A 20,086-nucleotide genomic window follows, 5' to 3' on the forward strand; every position below is an offset into this window, starting at 1 on the left:
CAGCCGGGCAAGGGAGGGGATTTTCCCGCTCTGCTCTGCACTGGGGCAGCCTCACCTCGAGTTCTGGGGGCAGTTTTGGGCACGACAATGCAAGAAAGATACTAAACTGTTAGAGTGTGTCTAAGGGAGGGCAGCAAAGATGGTGAAGGGCCTTGAGGGGAAACTGTATGAGGAGCAGCTGAGGTCACTTGGCCTGTTCAGCCTGGAAAAGAGGAGACTGAGGGAAGACCTCATTCCAGTCTGCAACTTCCTTGTGAGAAAAAGGAGGGAGAGGCACTGATCTCTGCTCTGTGGTGACAAGTGACAGGACCCGAGGGAATGGCCTGAGTCAGGGGAGGTTTACGTTGGATGTTAGGAAAAGGTTCTTCCCCTAGAGAGTGGTTGGGCACTGGCACAGGCTCCCCAGGGAAGTGGTCACAGGACCAGGAGTTCAGGAAGTGTTTGGACAACAGCCTAAGGCGCATGGTGTGACTCTTGGGGATGGTCTTGTGCAGTGCTAAGAGCTGGACTTGATGAACCTTGTGAGTCCCAACTCAGCATATTCTGCGATTCTGTAAATCTGAAGGTTGGGTTTTAGCTCTGAAGAAAGATTAACACTGGTGGTAAATTGCCCTACTGATTATTCATTCCAGTGAGTGAAGTAGTAATGAATAGTTGTTACTATCGTATATAACAGCTAAATGAACAATGGTTCTGAACTTGTAAAAATGAAAACATTGGCATCTCTACTTCCAGAAAATACAAAATCAATCAAAAGGTAGTACATATAGTCAGCCTGTTTTCCTTTGCTAGGATTATTTATGGGTGGAGAAGGTGACTCAGAAAAAAATGAGACATAAACCAAAAAAACCCCCAAACAGCACATAAATGTATATTTGCTACACATGTCATTAAACAGTGCTGTAATCTGCTGTCTGTGGAGTGTCATTTCAAGTCAGTCTTTTTCCACATGCTTTCAGATTAGCTAATTAGCAGACTGTTTCGGAAGTGAATCTTCAGTTAATTTTGTCAATATTGCCGCTTCAGTTAGGCAGATAATTGTTCGTCTTTCTATTCAGGTCCAAAAAAGTGCTATTCTAATGGCAATTTTGAGATATACAGAAGGAATCAGTCTGTTGTCAATTCTGTGAATTTAATGAGGTCAATGAATTTGACCCTATTAAAATAGAACATTTTTCCCTTACACTGTAGTTTAGCATTTTTGTGCTGCCAGCCATACCGTTACGCTATGTGTGACAATGATATCCAGTTGTATCGGTCTCTTGCTCTCTTACTGTTCTGGCAAAGGGAGATTATAGTGCATGGAAAAGGGTAGAAAGTATATCCACAAGTTTAGCCGAGGAGGGTGGTTGTGACAGGTAGCTGGTTCTTTCCTTGGCCTGTGCACAGCTGTTTTCATCAGTATCAGAGCTTAACCAGCAGTTTCAGCAGTTTGCTTCTCAGCTATTCTTATTTTAAGAAATCGATGCAGAACCTGTCAAAGAATTTCAAAATACGATTTAAAGGATGAAATGTTGAATGATTTGAAGGTGAAACTTCATTTAAAAACTGCTGAATTGGAGAAGCAGTTGACTACCAAATGTTATTTTGCATAGAAATGTTGTGAGGCAATGAAATGTTATAAGGATTTTTCCAGTTAAAAAGTTTATGTATCAGACATCTAACATTGCATCTACTATCTCCTGTCTAATAAAGCCATTGCCTCTATGACAAAATAGGTCATAACAAATTTGTATATTGCTGCAAATATTCAGAAAAAGCTATTGAGAAGAATTAGAAATTCTTAGTGCATTTGGGAGTTGAATAGAGCATCTTATCATCCCAATTTTTTAGTCCAGTGTGATTATGAGCAGGAAGGAAATTCATTCTTCCTGTTTTGCTGCTCTTGTGGGCTGTGCTGTAGGAGAGACATGAATCTTTCTATTGGTTGATCCATGCAGTTGATAAAACTTAGGTTGTTAATGAGAGGAATTATGACAGAACGTAGTCATCAGGGCTTGAAACCCTCACCATTTAGACATTCTACTAAGATTGCTGTGAAGTTACAGTAGTACAAAAGATGCCACTTGGATTGAGAAGTATTCCTGAAAACTGTGATCTCCATTAACAAAAGGAAGTTACCACTGATTGCTGTGAGATTTCTTATGGTTAAAACTTGACTTGCCTGAGCACAGGGCCTCAGTCTTCATGGCTGCAACTTATGCACTGCTGTGTGTTTTGCACACTAATTTGAAATTGTCCTTTCATCTGAAAAGTTTGCTTTTCAGGTCACAATATAGACACTTTTTCTGTGTCTGCAATACTAAAATTTCTACTCCCCTTTTTGAAGCTAAATTACCTGATAAATGTAGTTAAGAAGTGGCTGGTTGCTTAAGGGAGAGATGCTTTGAATTGGCAAACATTACTTAGAATGCTTGCCTAAGACACCAGTGATTTTTGAAACTTCATATTTCCTCATTTTTATATTTTTGACAGTGGTAGGTGTTAGGAGTTGTCCAACACAGTAGTGTGATGGAGGCAAGGCTGCTGTATTTCCATGTTCCTGGGTCCAGCCAGTAGCAAAGCTGAGCATTTATTCCAATGGGAACATAGACTCTTAGTGCATACACACATGGCTGGCCACAGAGATCAGCACATAGGAAACAGTGCTTGCACAACCACAAACAAGTGTCCTGATCCTGTTCCCTTCTGTGACTGATCAGGGTGAAAGGTTTTAGTGAAAAATACATCAGTATTGTGGATCCCTCTAGTAACTGGCCTTAGACACTTGGTCCATCCAGGAACGGGCTCCTGATCCTCTGGTCTCTGCTGTTGCTGACCGGAGTGTGCGAACCCTCGAAGCCTGCAGCCCCAGTTCAGTTTCTGGTACTCACACCCTCTTGGATGTGCACACACATGTACAGGTGAATGTGCTGGATCTTTCCAGTTACTGGCCTTAGCCTTGTGGCAGCTGGCCACAGGATTGCTTCATGAAAGGGAGTTTTTCGGATAGCTGGTCCTGACCTATAGCCTTAAACATTAGCCACTCCTCAAAACCCAGGTGGCCAGCTCAGACTTTCTGGTGCTTCCAGTTGCCACCCCTCCGACCCTAGTCTCTTGTGGCTATGTAAGAGAGAGGTTCTTTCAGTAGCTCAGACTCTGTGTTCTCTGCATGTCTCGCCTAATCTTACGGCCTATCTGACGCCTGATTCCCAAGCCTCTTGCTCTACTTGCGGGCGAGTCCAGTTGCTGGTGGTTAGGTGCACCAACATGCACGCACCTACGTGCCGTGTGACACGTTTCTCCAGTCCCTGAGCCTGCAGGCTCATGGGCCCCTAGGATCTGTGGCCGTCTTCTCGTTTGTGGGCACTTTGACCTCTGTCTGTGCACATGGAATGGAGCCACTGCTGTCACCCAGGAAATTAGAAATCTTCACATGTGACTGGACCCTCTTATCTTCAGTCTGTTTTTTGCATTCTTGTTCCCCCCCAGTCCACCTTGATCCCACAATGAGTCCTACACCCTTGCAGGCAGTAACTCCACTAGGCAGTAGGTAAACTGGCCTGGAAAGTTTCTCCTGTTACCTAGTCTGGTGAAGCATCTGTCTGGTTCGTGGGCTCTCTGCCCTTGTGAATTGGGGCTGTGTTAGGGTGTTCAGAGTGCCTGGGTTAGGTTGTTGTGTTTGTTTCACCTGACATTATTTTCTGCTTTCTAGTTGTGGGGACTGGCCTTTAATCACGTAACAATAATTGATGTGAGCAAAATATCCCTCCCTAGTACTGAAGGTGACTATTCCTGTCTGACTAGTAAGCTCTCTGAGGTAACAATGACTGTGCCTGTTTGTGAACAGGTAAGATGCATCTCCCTAGCTTTGTAAAGCAATTGTTTGTAGTCCAAGCTTTCCTCAATTTTATTTCAAGTAAAAAAATACCTTAATGAGTGGCATTTTAAATGATCTTATTGCGAATGACAAGAAGAAAATGTCCAATTATCCAGTCTCTTAATCCTTTATATGAAAAACTTTGGGGAATATGGTAGCATGTGGTCAGTTGAGAGGGACTTTCTGTTGACAGGAGAATGTCTTGAGCTAAGATTGGGTAAATTGCATAGATATGTATCCTAGAAACACTTTTGTTTTAAACATGAAATTTATGAATCAAACCCAAGGTGGATAATCTTGTGCTAAATGGAATGTTGGAAAGGCTTAATATGTCAGAGAAATGACTTAGGCATTACTTCAAATTTGCCTCTTGCCCTGGTAGTTTGGGTAGGGTAATACTCAATACAGCTAAGAAAACTCTTGTTGACAGCTGGAAGAGGAGTCCCCTGTAATAATAGCATAGTGATCTTCCAAAACAGACAACCCTTTTTGAGAAGTTGTCTATTAATTTATCCTAAAAGCAATGAGAAACAGTTACTCATTAACTCATAACAGTTATTAGAGAAAAACTACTAGTTTTTCTCTAGTGGAGATCATAAAGGTTGTTCTTCAGATAAGTGCAAGACCTTATGTGCCTTGAAGTTTTTATAAAACTTTGAAAGCCACAAAAAATAATGTAAGAAAGAATCTGGCATAGAGAACTCATGATTTTATACCATTTACTTTGTTAAAGACTAGTGCAGATATCCGTGAAATAGAGTTGCAGTCTCTATTTTCATTTTTTGTACCTGGGTATTTATTTGTGGAGAGCATTCTTAAGTCGTGAAATAAAGTTACTTAAAAATTCTTGCAGACATTTATCTACAGAATACAAAGATTTCCTGTGATCTACCAAAGAACTGCATCACCCCCCACAGCACTTAAATGAGGCTTTGTGAAACACTATGTGTTTATCAGGTCGTTTTTCTCAAGTGTTATAGAAAGCAGAAATTGCACAGCTTGACATTTTTTGATGCTACACTAAGCTATTGTTGTCTGGTATTTGCAAAACATTGGCCTTTACAGATTTCATATTACACTACCAAGATGGTACTGATTAATTTCAAACTTGCGAAGCCAGCTTTCAGTAGAGTTCTGAGCTATAGTCCTTAGATACCTTTTCATCAGCAGCTTTTGTGTCGGTTTTCTTCTTATGCATGTGTTTCATTCACAGATACCACCTTTCAAAGGATAATAAACACTACTGGCTTTATATCACTATGGTAGGGAGCAGAGGAGGTCACTCAAGAATATCTCTTGCTTTACAATATTCTGCTTACTCATTTCAGATTGTAAATCTTGATGTTGATTTTCTCACCAGACCCTTTGAAAATACACTTTTGTTTCTATTTTAAATTATTTCCTGTATTGCTGTTGCATAAAATGTAGTGATGAATTAGTAAACTCTGCTTTTTAAGCTGCTAGTGTAGCAGAAGTCAATAAATTATTTGTCTTGCTATTAGTATGAAGAAAGAAAACTTGTGAAATGTGATTATTTCTGTATTGCATTAACCATTTGTTATGAAGCAGTGGAATTCCTTGGTGCTACTAAGTCTTGTTTCTCATTAAAAATCAGATTTGCACATTTACACTGACTAGAGTAATGGATGAATAGGAATTGTGTTAAATGGACAATGTAACCTCAAAAATTAAAAGTTACAGTTGTCCCTCTGCTTTGAGTGGACAAAGGTATTGAAAAGGTGAAGTTCTTTCTAGTAGCAAGTGTTGCCATTCAGTCATTACCTGTGGGTTTAATTTAAGCCTAGAACACAGAAAATCCTCAAAAATCCCAGCCCCTTTGTTTTTCTCATTCTGAAAATATATGAAGAGGAAAGGCTAGAGGATGGGACCATTCTACCTTTAGAAAATTATGATTGGCATCTAACACCTTTTGTATTCAAGTTGCATTACATAGCCAGTTTTCTGCCAACTAATTAACTGTTCAAGTTATGCTTGAGCTAGAAGACAATCCATTTAACTTTGCCATAAAATCAGTAACATTTATATAGGTTATTTTTGTCTTATTCTGTTAGGTGTAAGAATTTGTCTGTATCTTTCTGGAATTCCTATTGGATGCTGCCCTCTGATGTTTGTGGAATGAACTGCTTTTGGGAAGCTGCTTTTAGGTAGGATGTTATTAAATAGTACTTTATTATTTGATTGCAGACAGATGTAGCTGATGTTTTTTGGCTCTTTAGCAAGGTGACAAAACAAAATATCTTCATTACTTCACATGCATTTCACCTTCTTATATTATGGTTGCCTTTAGCTGGGATTTTTCCTGTTACATTATATTCTGGAATCGTAGGCTCAAGTGTTACTACCAAGAGTAAATTTTTTCAATTATATTGCTTCGTTAAATAGAAACTTGATAACATCTGTTAAGAGTCTGTCTGAATATAGTTGGAAAAGTTAATGATAAATTCTTTTCCTAAAATAAAACTTGCTGCACAGTAATACCCATGATATAACTTTCAATAAAACTGTCAGATATGGTTAGTAGTTACATGTGGATTTTTTAAATTCAAGTTACATGTTTTATAGAATTTAAGGAGGGCTCTTCATCCAAAAGCACAGAAGAAACCGTTTTGAATGTTCTTTAACATATAGTATGTTAAAGTATAGACTGTCTCCTTAATGTTGCATCTTTAACAACAACTTTAAATGTTTTGACATTTGTGGTGGCTCAGATGCTTTAGGCTGTCAGATTACACAGGTAGCTTGAAAAGAAGTAAGCTACTTGTCAGGTTCTCTAACCTGTGTAGTTCTCTTCAGTATATAACTAAAGTTGTAAGTCAATTTTTCTTATATTTAAAATTTTGCTGATCATTCTTTGATATGGTTATCTTTTCCTGTTAGTATGAAGCTTGAATATTTCTGGGAAAGCAAAGGGGAAAAGAAGTTTAGCTTCACAAGTCTTTGTGCTTTTTTGAAAATTATGGTTGTGGGAAAGGCTTTAGATCCCTTATTCCTCTCTGCTTGTGTGTTGTCAGTGTTTTTTAAGCTCTTCAGTTGTCAAGAAGTTTCTTACAGAGGTGGCTTAGATTGGTTTTTATTATGTTAATGAACTTCAGCTGCAATTTGGGGCTGCTGAGTTTTTCTCACTGCCATTGGTAGCAATCCGTAGTGTGTCAATCCATAAGGATTCACCTGACTTTGTTAGGCAGATTTAGCTATCTGAATGGACAGAAATAACTTTTTTTTCCTTATAGGTTAGCTTTTGGGAGTTTAGCTTTATGAAGTTTAGTGCAGCGGGGTAAATCACAAATGCTGTTGTGAAGAGGGTGTAGGGGCTTATCTTATGCTAAGTGGAGGGACAGGATGTGATTGTAAGCTTCATTTAGTCCTTGGATATCTGGGCCAATCTAACACTTGTAGTGCTGAGAGAGGAGAGAGTCTTGCTGTTTTCTGACCCCAGTAAGCATGATGAAGTCCATCACAATACAAAGTAATGCATGAAAATAGCAGAAAACTTCCTTTCTGGATATTCTGTCAGGCTTGAGGCAAGAGGAACCTTGAAACCAGAAATGGACAAATCCCATGCAGTTTATTTGCATACACCTTAAGCTGTAACTTGTATTAATCTATTAAGAAAGCCATATGTGGCTGTGAAGATAATTCTGTTGAAGTATGCATTGTTTATGACTTTACTGGATGTGTCCACTTCCATGATGAAACAGTAGTCATGGTGAACCCCTAATGATTGCAGAATTTCATGTTTATACATTTTAAAATGGAAAAAAAAAAGCTGCTTAAATGACTAAAGGGCATGCGGTGTTCAGATTAAGCGTTTCACATTAATTAAGTTGGATTATTTTATCAATATATTACTATTAAATTAATCCCCATATATTGTGCTGACTTCAGTGCTTGTTGAATTCCTCAGTGAGATGCTCTAACTTAGTGGGCCACTATGCTTCTCCCAAACTTTACTTACTCTTATTCTGTTTAATCAGTTTAGTTGGCGTCGGAGAGGTGCAGTGTGTTTGTGTAAGAGAAGAGGAGGGGAAGATGGCAGGGAGAAGGAGAAAGTGTGCTCTCCTTGGATAGTACAAGCACTTCCAGAGGCCCAACATCTGAGCCTCTGGCCCTAAGCCTCATTTGGGCTGGAATAACAAAGAAGATAATTGCAGTTTGGTTTGAGCTTTGGATATGAGTTATAATTTTGTTTAACTCTCAAACAAAGTGTGTGCATTGTGCTAGGTGCCCTGAAAAGCTGAAGGCTGCTTCAAATATGATACTAGTTGTTCTCAGGTTTGCAGTAGGATTTTTGGAGGAAGAGGAATGAATTTAATTGCATGCAAGGTTATTAACCACTGCAAGTGAAGTCTATAATTCTTGTTTTCTGAGATAGTATCTATAGGATCATTTCAAGATTCTTCATGAAGACAGTCTCTTGAAACCTTTTTCCATAAAGAGGCAACATTGTGATTCTAAGTTGGGTATCTTCTGAAATGGGAAGGAATGATTGTTCTACCATAATAATGTCTTATTCCAAGTAATTTCATCCTGGATTGACTAAACCTTTGTGTTCATCATAGGTGTGATTGTTGTAGTGAGGTACAGAATAAAGCTGGACTATGGAGAGACTAGGATAGGGAGAGGGATATAAGGAGAACGTAAGAGTTACATATCTAATTGAAATCTGATGATAGCTAACTCCAGTGCTTAAACGGTGACAACAAAATAATAGAATTCCCAATGAATTTTAATAGAGGTGACAGACTCTGGTTATTGAAATGCACTAATACAAATCTTGAATCTATTTGGCCTGATTTAATCTGTGAGAGCAGCACTGTTTAATCAGATCATTAATCAGCTTGTGAACGGAATGTCTAATGTTCTGTTCTTGCTGTTTCAATAAACTAACCAAATGAGTTTGTTTAGAAGAGCAGATCATACAGCTGGGATATCTTTGCCCATAGTACAGTCCTAAAATTTATCTCAGGGTTAGAATGTCTCCTTTCCATTTTCCACCGAAGTTTTTAAAACATTGGGAGCTTTTGGATTTTTAAGTGTTTTTGTTGAAAAAACTAACTGCTTGTTATCTCTCTGTTTCTAACTTGAAATTTCAGTTATCTTTTTTCTCCTGGATATCAGAACCACAGGGATTTGTTTACCCATGAGAGAACTTGTCATAGACATTTTTGAAAGGCAGCTTGCTACGTATTTCGTCTAAGTAGCCTTAAGTGTATAAAGTGAAAACCAATGTTGTATGTATTTTTAAGATTCAAATGTGTATGATAGAAGTGTTGGAGATGTGTAGAGGAATCTGGAAAGTTTTTAGGAGAGAGGTGTGTATCTAGACTTCAGTATGAGTCATGCAATAGTTGAAGATCATTTGAAATTGATGAGCTCTGAACAGGTGCTGATTCTAATAATGAATAATAAGGATCTTTAGGTTAATCAGTGTAAGATCAATTGCTTGTGCTGTGTGTGGGAAGGATTTTGTAGCTGTTCTGCACCCACATTTTTTCTCCACTATTCTGATTATCAACTTTATTGAGAATGTCATGTGTTGTGCTTCTGGCACAGACTATTTGTTAGCTTTCACATTGACAGAGGAAGCATGAGATTGCTTTTACGTACAATGGTATAGATTTTATCAAAATTAACAAATGCTGATAAAGGTGACATGATGCTCAGGTTTTGTATGGTCTAGATGATGCTTTACTAGTACACTTTCAAAGTGCTCAGTGTTGTTTAGCTGGTATGACTGCTTATTTCCTACTGGGACTGACTAAGAAAAAATTCCTAGGGATCCTTATTATGGCTATCTGACTAGGATGATTTCAGTTGTTGGATGTTGCAACTAAGTGGGTTTTAACTTGTGTTGCTTGCTAAAGTAGAAAGTTTCACTAAGTTTTGGGGTATATTGAGCTTCATGTGGTATGGTTATATTGAGATGAATTGTGATAGTCCTGAAACAAGGAATTTCTCTAAACTATCTGGCTCATTGGAGAACGGGACTTCATATTTTTACAGTCAATTTAAAATTACTAATATATTGTAACACTCAAACCTGATCTACTAATTGAGTTGGCATTGAGTAGATTACATTTGGACATCATATGCAGTGATATCATTAGCATAGTTCTACAAAATAAACTCTGATTATGACATGTTTTTCATTCAGTGCTGTAGTAGAACGTTAAGCTAAATAAAAATTAGAATTTTCATCACTTTCAAATCCGGATAATGTCTGTAGTTACCTTGATCCTACTTGTAATAAGTGTAGGAGTGATTCAACAGCTGCATTTTAATCAGTGTAGCTTTGCTGCCTTCTTACTCTGCCTATTTGCTTTATTTTTCCTGGTGGCTAAAGGCTTCTGGGTTGGGCTTCTTAGTGGTTGATTGATTAGATCAAACAGGGCATTAAAGGAAAAAGGATGCAATAAGTAAGCCATCTGTATTGTACTTACATATCTACAATTTGATTTTCTGAGGTACATTGTAGTGCCAGATTTGAAATAATACAGTTTGATTATGTGAAAATACTTTCCCTGCATTGTTTAATGAATATAATTAGCATTTTCCATGCTAATTATAAAAGCCACTTCTATTACACCAAATTAGATGGAACACTATACAGGATGTTCCTGAGGTTTGGTACCCTCTCACTCCATGTATTATGTGAGGAGAACCCTACCTTAAACAAATAGAGGTGACCTCTACTGCAGTTCCTTGTGTCAAGTCTAAAGGACAGAGCTAAGTGTTTTGTGGAGTTGGTGGGTGTTTTAGTGCCAATAAAATTACTTGGTTTTTTTTTTTCCCAGGAAGTGCATCTGGGATGCCATGAAGGTTCTAGAAAAGTAAACCTGTCAAAACATACCTCTGTAGTGTACTACTGAATTACAGCTTTATAATTGTAATTGACCTAGAAATGCTAATTTAATATACAATGCATCATGGTAAACATGCTTAAATATAAGGCAGTGTCTTGACAGACAGGCTCTGGAAAACCTTGTTGTAGCAGATTCACTGAGGATATCCACCTATGTTCCTCTCTCAGAGGTTATTAACAGCAAAATTAATCAGTACAGAATGAAGGTCTACACTTGACACAGAAATACTTCAGGGCAAGGCTTGTACCTGGCCTTATGCTGCTGCTGAGAAGTATGTTTTAAAATACATGTGTTTTACTCACATTGTCAAAAGTGGACTGTTTTAAATGTGTTTCCTAGACTCATGGGAGTATGTGTGGAGCTCTGTCTCAAGTGTTTTGTTTATTTTTACTGTCCCTACCCCTCAAGTGTAATTAGTGTCTTCACAAAAATGAAGTTCTCTTATTTCTCCCTAGAGACTCAAATCCTGTCATGGCATTCTGCTCAGTATTTTCTACTGGGTTACAGGTGCCGCCTTTCTCTTCCATTTTAGTTACCAGAGGTTTTTCTTTCCCTACAGGAGCTAGGACTCCCACGTTACTGGAGATTTTATTTTTCTTTAGAAATTAGGTCTGTCAAGTTTTCTTTGTTACTCTATCTAAAATCCTTACTAAAATACAGTTTGTATTTCACTCTATTGTTGCTTGTTTCCCAGCTTTTCCACTAGGTTCTCCCACACCAAAAGATCAAGCTATTAGTAATTAGAAATGTGCATATAAAAATATACATTTGTATTTTTGTGTTTTCATGTTGCCTCTCAACAATTTTTTTGAAAGCATCTCCTCGCTTTTGAAAGCATCTTAACCCTTTCAGAACCTGTATTTGAGTTTCAATAAAGGTTCATACCAGAGCTGTGGTACTCTTGATACCAAAACTCCTCAGGTTCAGACAAGTCACTGTTCTTGTAGAATAAATGTTTGTTTGTCAACTCATCAACTGAACTGCTAAAAAAATGTATTGCCAAAAGATCTTATATCACTTGGTCATAACAGATACTGGACCAGTTATCTAAATGAACATGCTTTTCCTTTCCCTGGCTTCTGATGAGGTAGCTGCATGCCTAACTTCAGTGGAGAAAGATGGGGAGAAGGGTTGCAGAGGTGCGAAAAGAAGGGAGCAATTGAGGGCAGACAATTCGGGAAGAAATTAGTGGGAAAACTAAAGCCATGTAGACACAATATTGAAGAAGGGTATGAGACAAGTAGTGAAAAAGATAATTGGCTCTGTCGGTAGAAGTGTTCACATGGAAGATGAGACTGCAGAGCTCAAGCTGATAAGCTCTGCTGAACAATTTACACTTTATGCTGCCTCTCGCATCAGGAAGAGGAAAAAGCGATGAAAGACGCTGGCAGCTGAGGGCTATCAGTAAATATGTTCCTGGATGAAGATGGGGATAGGACTTCTCCCTGGCAGTGGAGAGAGGTGTACATGAAAGGGAGAGGAGCAGCACTGAGCCCCGGTTGCTAAAAAGGGGGCTATGGTTCTCAGTGGTCTGTATGCAGGGAAGTCAAATGCAGCTTATAATCACTAAAGGATGTCTTTTCCTGGAGTCTGGAGTAAGGACCACAATTCCGAAATCTCATAACTTCTGCCTTAATAAATTTTTGAGATCTAATATGTCTCATTCCCTTTGTAGTGGATAGTCCACAGAGGGAATGGTGGCCTGTTCTTTCCAACAGCTTCTTGCTCTATCTGCTTCAGGGATAAAGCTTTATGTTGTGAATTTATGGATCTGAGTCCAGCTGTTTCCTATATGATATGATCTGAAATTCAGTTTTTGTTAGCTCTTTCTAAATTTTTTTTTTTTTTGCCTTTAAAGGAATAATTTTTAAGCACAGGTTTAAAAAATTGAACTCAATAAGTCTGAAACTTAGAGAACAGAGATTGTGTGAACAAAGTGACTGTAAAAGCATTGTAACATGATCAGTCAGTTTTTTGTTGTGTGGCTTGAAATATTCTTTTATTTGCAGATGTCACTAGATGTAGAAATAATAGAATACAGTCTTTGAATCTCAGTGCATTTTAGAGTTTCTTTGGCATAATTTTTGTCATACTTTATTCATGGAAAGCTCTGTGTTACATGTGGCTCAGGAGGTTGGCTTTCAGCTATGCAGTTTGTGTAGGTTTTGCCCTTATTTATCACATGACCTTGTAATATCACTGTAGGCTCTCATGACTTCAGGGCTTAATTATTGTAATTCCCTTTTCAGTGGATTAGTGATGAGGCTAATCTGCTGCTTGCAGCTTGTTCACACTGTAGCAGTGTACTTATTTCTGGGTTTCAACTACCCTCATCATATTCAGCTTGCATTGTGTTTTTGACATTACTACTTACTACAGGGTATAATGTTTAAATTAGCTATATGTGTAAAGGTCTGAATGGGCATGTCTTGATTATATTTTAAGATTCTTTTTTTTGTGAGTGTGTGTGTTAACCTGAACTAAGTTTCAGATTTTGCTTCAAGATTTATAAAAGGTTTCAGTCTGCAGATTAAATCATCTGAATATAGATGTCTGCATATTGGTGTCTATGCCAGGTAGGTCTTAAACAGTCACTAAAATTGAAAGGGCATAGAGGATGATCCAGGTGACCAGCTATTTAGTTGCTGAGAAGTAAATAGTTGGTGTTAATCATGAAGCACCTGGGTACCCTAGACATCTTTTTAGGACTAGTAGACACAAAATGATCTTTGAAATACCCAGTCTTTTTGGACTGGCATCTGGAGATCAGGTGGGATATTCTAGAACTTATTAAGTGGCACTTATACCTATGTTAAAAATCGATTCAAGCCTTAGGTGTTTACTTTGAAATAAGATTAACTGCTCTCGATGCTCCAAAACCTGCTCACTAGATCTCTATTGGCTTTAATGAGACTTTGGACACAATCTTGTAGGTTAGCATCTTCATTTAGGTGCCCTATTTTGGATCTAAATCTGACCTATAAGGTCTTTCATCCATGTGATTTTTAATAATGCCCTGAACCTTGACTTAAGACTGGCTGCATAATCTAATCTAAATTTTATTAATCATAAATCCCCGAATTTAAGATTAAAAAAAAAAAAAAGGACTTTTTCAGTTCCAGGGTATTAAGTTCTTTCAAAACTGAGAATGTTTTTTAAACGCTGCAATTATTTATGGCATTAAAATTCAGCAGTTTTATAGTGATAGCTTTGCTTATATTTTGCCTTGTGGAACTGAAAATAATGTGTGTAGCTCTTCTGTGCCTTAAAGAAAAGAGGCATATTTGCATATTATGTATTGCCAACTTGAAGGAAAACTTTTATGTGTTTACATAGTTGCATAAATTGGGTGGAGATTATGTGCTAAGAATCACATCTGGTAATTCCCATTTTGAAGTGCCTGTCTTTGACAAGTTTCTAAGAATGGGTGATTTGTCAAGCACTTCTCTACTGTTACTAGTTTGGTAAAGTCTTTTCTAACTTCGGAATTGGTTTTGTCTGCATAATTTGGCATTAAACTGGTAATTTAAACCTTCAGATACTTTTGGTTCTATTAGCCCCTTTCCTCCCGTAGTCTGTCCAAAGAGCTCAAGTGCATAATATTGTTTTGAAGATGGGCTCTGAGTTGATGTGTGTTTAAAAGCTTTGAAAGCTTTTGTGACTAAATATATGAAATCCAGGAGATTTTTAGTATACCCACTGTGTTTGCCACCAAGCTAATGGTATTACCTGACAACAATTTTAGTCTATTATATAAAAATAATGAAATAACTTTTAAATGTACCCTATATTATACATTCCAGGCACTTCTCAGCATAACTGTTGCACAGGTATCTTCAGGAATAAAGGATTTCCCAGTCCCCACAACTTGCAATGATTTAGCCTCAAGGACATGAACTGTGTGTGTGGTCAGTGTGCCTGAGGGATTTTCCAGAACCACTGGGAGCACCAGGGCATCCCACAAGGCCATCTGAGCTATTAGTTTCCCCCCTCTTCCAGCCCAGGTTGTACTCCTGCAAGACGGAAGGATAGGAGAAAACTTTCTGTGTTTTGTGAGTGCTTGGGTGAAGCACTGAAGCGTGTACTTGACCAAAAAGGACTTACTGGAGCAGAAAATGGACAAAACCTAGATCAGTCAAAAATGTTCTTAAGAGAACTTCTTGAAAGTAGGGGTTATCTCACTTTTGTTGTTGAGTTCAACTCTGCTGCATTTGTCATTTTTTCCTATGTCTGTATTTAGTCCAGGGAAAGGGGAAAAAATTTCTGTATAGACGTAATGTGCTGTCAGCCTGTGACATTTTGATGTAACTTAATATAGTTTTTCTTTTAGCATAGCTATTTTGATGAATTTCCTTGCTAGTAATGAATAGTAAGATTGTAAAGAATAAATGTTTGTGTATAGAACTTCTAGACCTTTTTTTTCCCCTGTAGGCTGGGATGGTGGGAGTGATCATGAGAATGATTCAGGTTAAATGTAAGCATACATACGAGGTGTAATGCTGTAGTTTGCATGCTGTGTTGAGTTATACTTTACTGGTTTAAGTATGATAAAGGGTATTTTGTTAAGTTACTTGCTGCAGTAAATAGTAGAGTTTTTCTTTAAGCCTGTGCTAGAAATAATGTCAAATGAAAAAATATTTTTGTATCAGATATGATTATATGAAAACACATCCTTCTGAGAAAATGCATCTAGCAGTGGTGGCCTGTGGTGAAAGACTGGAGGAGACTGTTACTATGTTGAGATCAGCCATTATTTTCAGCATCAAACCTCTCCATTTTCATATTTTTGCTGAGGACCAGTTGCATGAGAGTTTCAAAGACATAGTAAGTATTAAAAAAATGTATTCAATCAATTTGTAGCACAATTTGAGTAATATACAGCAAATCTTCTACTTCTTGGATAGTTGTTTGGTAGAATGGCAGAAATGCAGGAGCCTAAAAGTAAGGTAATGAGACATTCATAGTGTTGGATGAGGATCTTTGAAATTTTTTCCTGTGGAATAATGCCAGCTGCTGATACCAGAGTTTCTTCTAGAGTCAGAACAAAACTTCCTGTTTTGTCATCTTGAATCTGTGAAATACAAGCCTGATGTTCTGAATGCAAACCAAGTTACCTTGTGTGAGCTTTTTTAGAGTTGGGTTTAGAAGAAAAAATTAGAGATCTGTCCTTTTTTTGTCCCTGTGCTTACAGCATGAGTCAGTCTTACATTGTTCAGAGAAAGTGAAACACCAATTTTTGAATGTGGTAGGTATGGTTATGTCTAATTTTAGTAAATTTCAGTTAATGAAAATTACATTATGACTGGAGTAGCAGTTTTAGAAGCTGACTAGGCTATCACTATGGAGGGTTTTACTATTTTTCCGCTTAAAATGTCACATTAACTGTGACATTAGTATGTTACACATGCTAATTTATATACACTTATGCAAACAGAATCTGTGGCAAAAATGGGGTAAGATTACTTTAAATTTCGGAAGATTTCAGTGGTATTTGTTATGTGGTAACTAGTTAAGAGAGGAAGAGTTTTAATTCATGTACTTACTTTTTGTAAATACAAATTTATTTTACTTTCTCTTCCTTTTGCATGTGATCTGACATGATGTGTTTTCTTCATAGTGGCCTGCAGGTGCCACTTTTTGTTCAAGTCTTTTGATTATTGTATTTTTGTTATGGCAAAGAGGCATTGCACTTGTGTGCAAGTATCAATTTGAATGGTGAAATTGATTTATTTTTTGTAATAGAATTGAAGTAATTTTTGTGATTTCTTATTTTCACATAGCTTGATGAATTCCCATATGAAGGAAAAGTTAATTACACGTTATATCCAATAACATTTCCATCTGAGAGTGCAGCAGAATGGAAGAAATTGTTTAAACCATGTGCTTCACAAAGGCTATTTTTGCCAGTAAGTTACTTTGTAATAAGACAATCTAGAAGTCTGTTTATGAAGCATCAAACTGTCCTTGTTACTCTGATTTTTGTTTGATTTTAAATGTAGTACTACTACTACTCCTGAAAGTTACTTTTATGACATCCTAAAAAGCCCTCTGAGTTTAACGTTCTGCTGTTATACCCTATGGTATAGAAGTTCTTTTCTCACTTGATGCATATGGCACAATATCCTCAGAAAGAGGTAATAGGTCATGTCATCTTCTCAGAGATAAGATGGATTTATCACACCTCATCTCCTCATTCAGTTTGAAAGCCTGCATGCATGGGTCTGAGAAGTGTTAGAGAAAAGGAAACAAGAAATGGGCTATTGTTGCCAGTGTTTTGTGCATATGCTCATCTAAGACACTTCAGAAAACATACTTCAGGCTTGGTGAATTAGAGCAGTGGCAGCTGTGTCCCAAATACTGTCTCTTTTGGGGCTCTTGACACTTGTCTGATTAGCTGCATGGGGAAGCAAGGGAACAAGAGCAAGACAGGAGCTCCTGTTGGAGTAACATTACACCTGGTCTCCACTTAATCCTAAGGAGCCCTGATACATAAAATGTGGAATGAGTGCCTTTGCATTGCTGTTCTATATAAAATTTAGTTCCCTCTACAAAAATTCTTTAAAATGAGAGAAAAGGAATGATGACAATTTTATTGGCTGCAGACTGTCAGCCTGAAGTGAATTTATTTGCATATGACAAAAATTTGTTAAACTTTATTGTATTTTATGAAGAGAAGTTCAATAAAACTTAAAATTTTGGTTTTAAATTTCTTTCCCTCACAGTTAATCCTCAAAAATGTGGATTCACTACTGTATGTTGATACTGACATCCTGTTTTTGAGGCCTGTTGATGATATTTGGTCTTTTCTGGGAAAGTTCAACTCCACACAAATTGCTGCAATGGCACCGGAACATGAAGAACCTCGTATTGGGTGGTATAATCGTTTTGCTAGACATCCCTATTATGGAGTAACTGGAATTAATTCTGGAGTCATGCTAATGAATATGACACGTATCAGAAGAAAATATTTCAAGGTATGTGTATTGCCTCTATTGCATTTTCTGTGCATTTCCATCTTTTAATTCTATTCCTGTTTCATATTCATGTGTATTTTTCAAAATGTTTTTTCTGTAATTGTAATAACACTCTCAAAGTATACTGTGTTTAAAATAGTATCTATTTTTGAAATGACATTCACTGTAAGAGTTGGAATTCTTGAATTTTAAGTGTGCTTGATTGTTTTAATTTTTCTTAGTTCTGAGAGATCTTGTGACTTGATACAATTTGCTGTAAATTACATTTGCTAACAGGCATGCCTACATTATTTCTTCACTACAGGCATCCCAGAAACCTATTATTGTAAACTTGTAAAATGTGTGTAGTTGTATGACCAGGAGGTGGTGCTAAAACATTTAGTAAGTTCTTGAAAACGAAGGTTTCCAAATTTTGCTCTTTTACATTGTAGCCAGGTGATTATCACCCTAAGTATCTTTTTATTTGCTTTGAAGTCCTAGTTTTTTCCTTTGTGCATGGAAGCAATGCACACAGCAGTAGAAATGGTCATTGCTTCTGAGACTTGAAGTTTTTTCTTATGTACTTGAAACACAAGTACAATAGCAGTGCTACGTGATTATGCTTGAGGGAAAAGTACATCTCTGTTTAAGAGAAGTTTGATTAGGGAAAAATAATCATGCAGCCAAAAACTTTTGGAAGATGCATCCATGAGAGGAGCAATACTTGCAGTAGACATTCATTCTCCCCCATTTCCAGTTTAATAAACAGCCTTCGTCCTAGCATTCTTGCTCTGTATTTTTCTTTAAGGAAATTCAGAGAATTTAAGAGAACTGGAGAATGGATTGTCTCAGTTGTAAAGTAGAAAGTTATAGTAGCTGTAGTATATATGGCTGTAGTTTCTCCAAGAAGACATCTCTATCATTGTTATATATATCATCAATGAAATCTTGCATTGTCTACTTAAATTGTTTGTTTTACTGATTATAGCTATGGAGAAATGAAAATACTGAAAAGTATAATGAGAAAAACATGGGATTGAACACGCATATATCTTATCCTCTGACAGTGCATTTCTGTATAGTGATTTATTTTGAGTGTGGTAAACACTAAGATAAAGTTGGTCTTTCATTAATACTATGCCAGAATTCTGGTTTGACTTCTCAGTACAACTTAGGTTATAAATTCATTGGAAACTTTATGCATTTTTGGTAAAATTGGAGTTAAAATTTTCAAAAGTATACAGATTATGTAGGATACTAAAATTGTCAATAAAATGAACTGTAGTTTTCTAGGGGACAACATGAAGTCCTTTCTGCTTAACACCTAAAACTGGTGTTTTCTTTGAATTTAAGTGTGTATACATATACTTAAAATATAGGTGAAATAATTCATGATTATTTTGAAATTCAAAATGAAACACTGCTCTTTCCCTTGGTTCTAGAGAGCTAGGATTTTTTTTCTGTGATTCTGTGAGATCTGGGCTAAGACAGCACTGAGCGGGGGAGCCATTTAGTTTATTCTCCCTTAGTACCTGGAGTGTGGTCCCAACAAGCTTGCAGAGCATCCCAGTGCCCTCAGATGCACAAGCTTTATTACAAAAACTATTCATGGAAACTTGCAGAGACTTTGTTCTCATCTTCACGTTCCTTGAATGTCTAATTATAAAGAGAATTGGTTAATAAGAAAAAAATCGCAGACATCAAAGCAAAACTTGGAAAAGGATTTAGTGTAGCTGAATCTTTACACAGTGGGCCTGAGAGTGTATGACTTTGCTTGTGACTGATAGCAAAGGAGCTACTATTCTCACACCTTTGGAAAAGAGGTAAACCAAATTCAGGGGTAGGGACTATCCTAGTACCCCTTGCCAGTGACACTGCAGATGCTTTTGGACCTTAGAGGTAACAGTTCCATCTTGTGTCCCATTAATTATTCCAGTGAAATATAGTAGAATTAGAAAATGCTTCACTGTTTTATAGGAAGGTGTGAATTTGTTTATATTCTTTCGGGAGGCTCAGCAAATTCTTCAAGGAGTATGTAAGTTCTGGGAATTTTTGTATCTTTTTAAAGATGCCTGTAGACCTTTTTGCAAGATACTGTAGTGCTAGAGCATTTATCTGAAGTGAAAGTTTTGGATCAGGATATTCCTCCAGTGCTATGGGTTTAAAACTCTGGGTTCTTTGTCTGTTGTAGCCCAAATTACAAGGAGAGCTGCTTGAGGCCTTTAAGCATCTTTCTTCTGTTGTCACATTGATTTGTGTCAGGATTATCCAGAAGATAGATTAAAAAAAGCAGAACCAGAGACTTTAGCCAATGGTTATAATGTTCATCTGGGTAGCAATAACCTATAGTTCCATGTACTGCTCCAGGATTAAGTCATCTTTTATCCATT

The 20,086-nt window shown here is 37.3% G+C and overlaps 1 protein-coding gene across 2 annotated transcripts in view; it reads left to right on the top strand.

The window, feature by feature from the left end:
* Positions 1-20,086, top strand: part of GXYLT1 (glucoside xylosyltransferase 1) — a 31,502-nt gene that overhangs the window by 3,459 nt on the left and 7,957 nt on the right. Inside the window, exons 2-5 of one of the 2 annotated variants that reach the window (XM_082280688.1) lie at positions 5,932-6,024; positions 15,393-15,567; positions 16,524-16,649; positions 17,466-17,717. In XM_082280688.1, the coding sequence (XP_082136814.1) occupies positions 5,932-6,024; positions 15,393-15,567; positions 16,524-16,649; positions 17,466-17,717 (646 nt within the window). The remainder of the gene's footprint in view (positions 1-5,931; positions 6,025-15,392; positions 15,568-16,523; positions 16,650-17,465; positions 17,718-20,086) is intronic. The other variant, XM_082280689.1, reaches the window with a different exon arrangement.

The sequence above is a fragment of the Coloeus monedula genome (genome assembly GCF_965178545.1).
Source record: "Coloeus monedula genome assembly, chromosome: 4".
Classification (NCBI taxonomy): domain Eukaryota; kingdom Metazoa; phylum Chordata; class Aves; order Passeriformes; family Corvidae; genus Coloeus; species Coloeus monedula.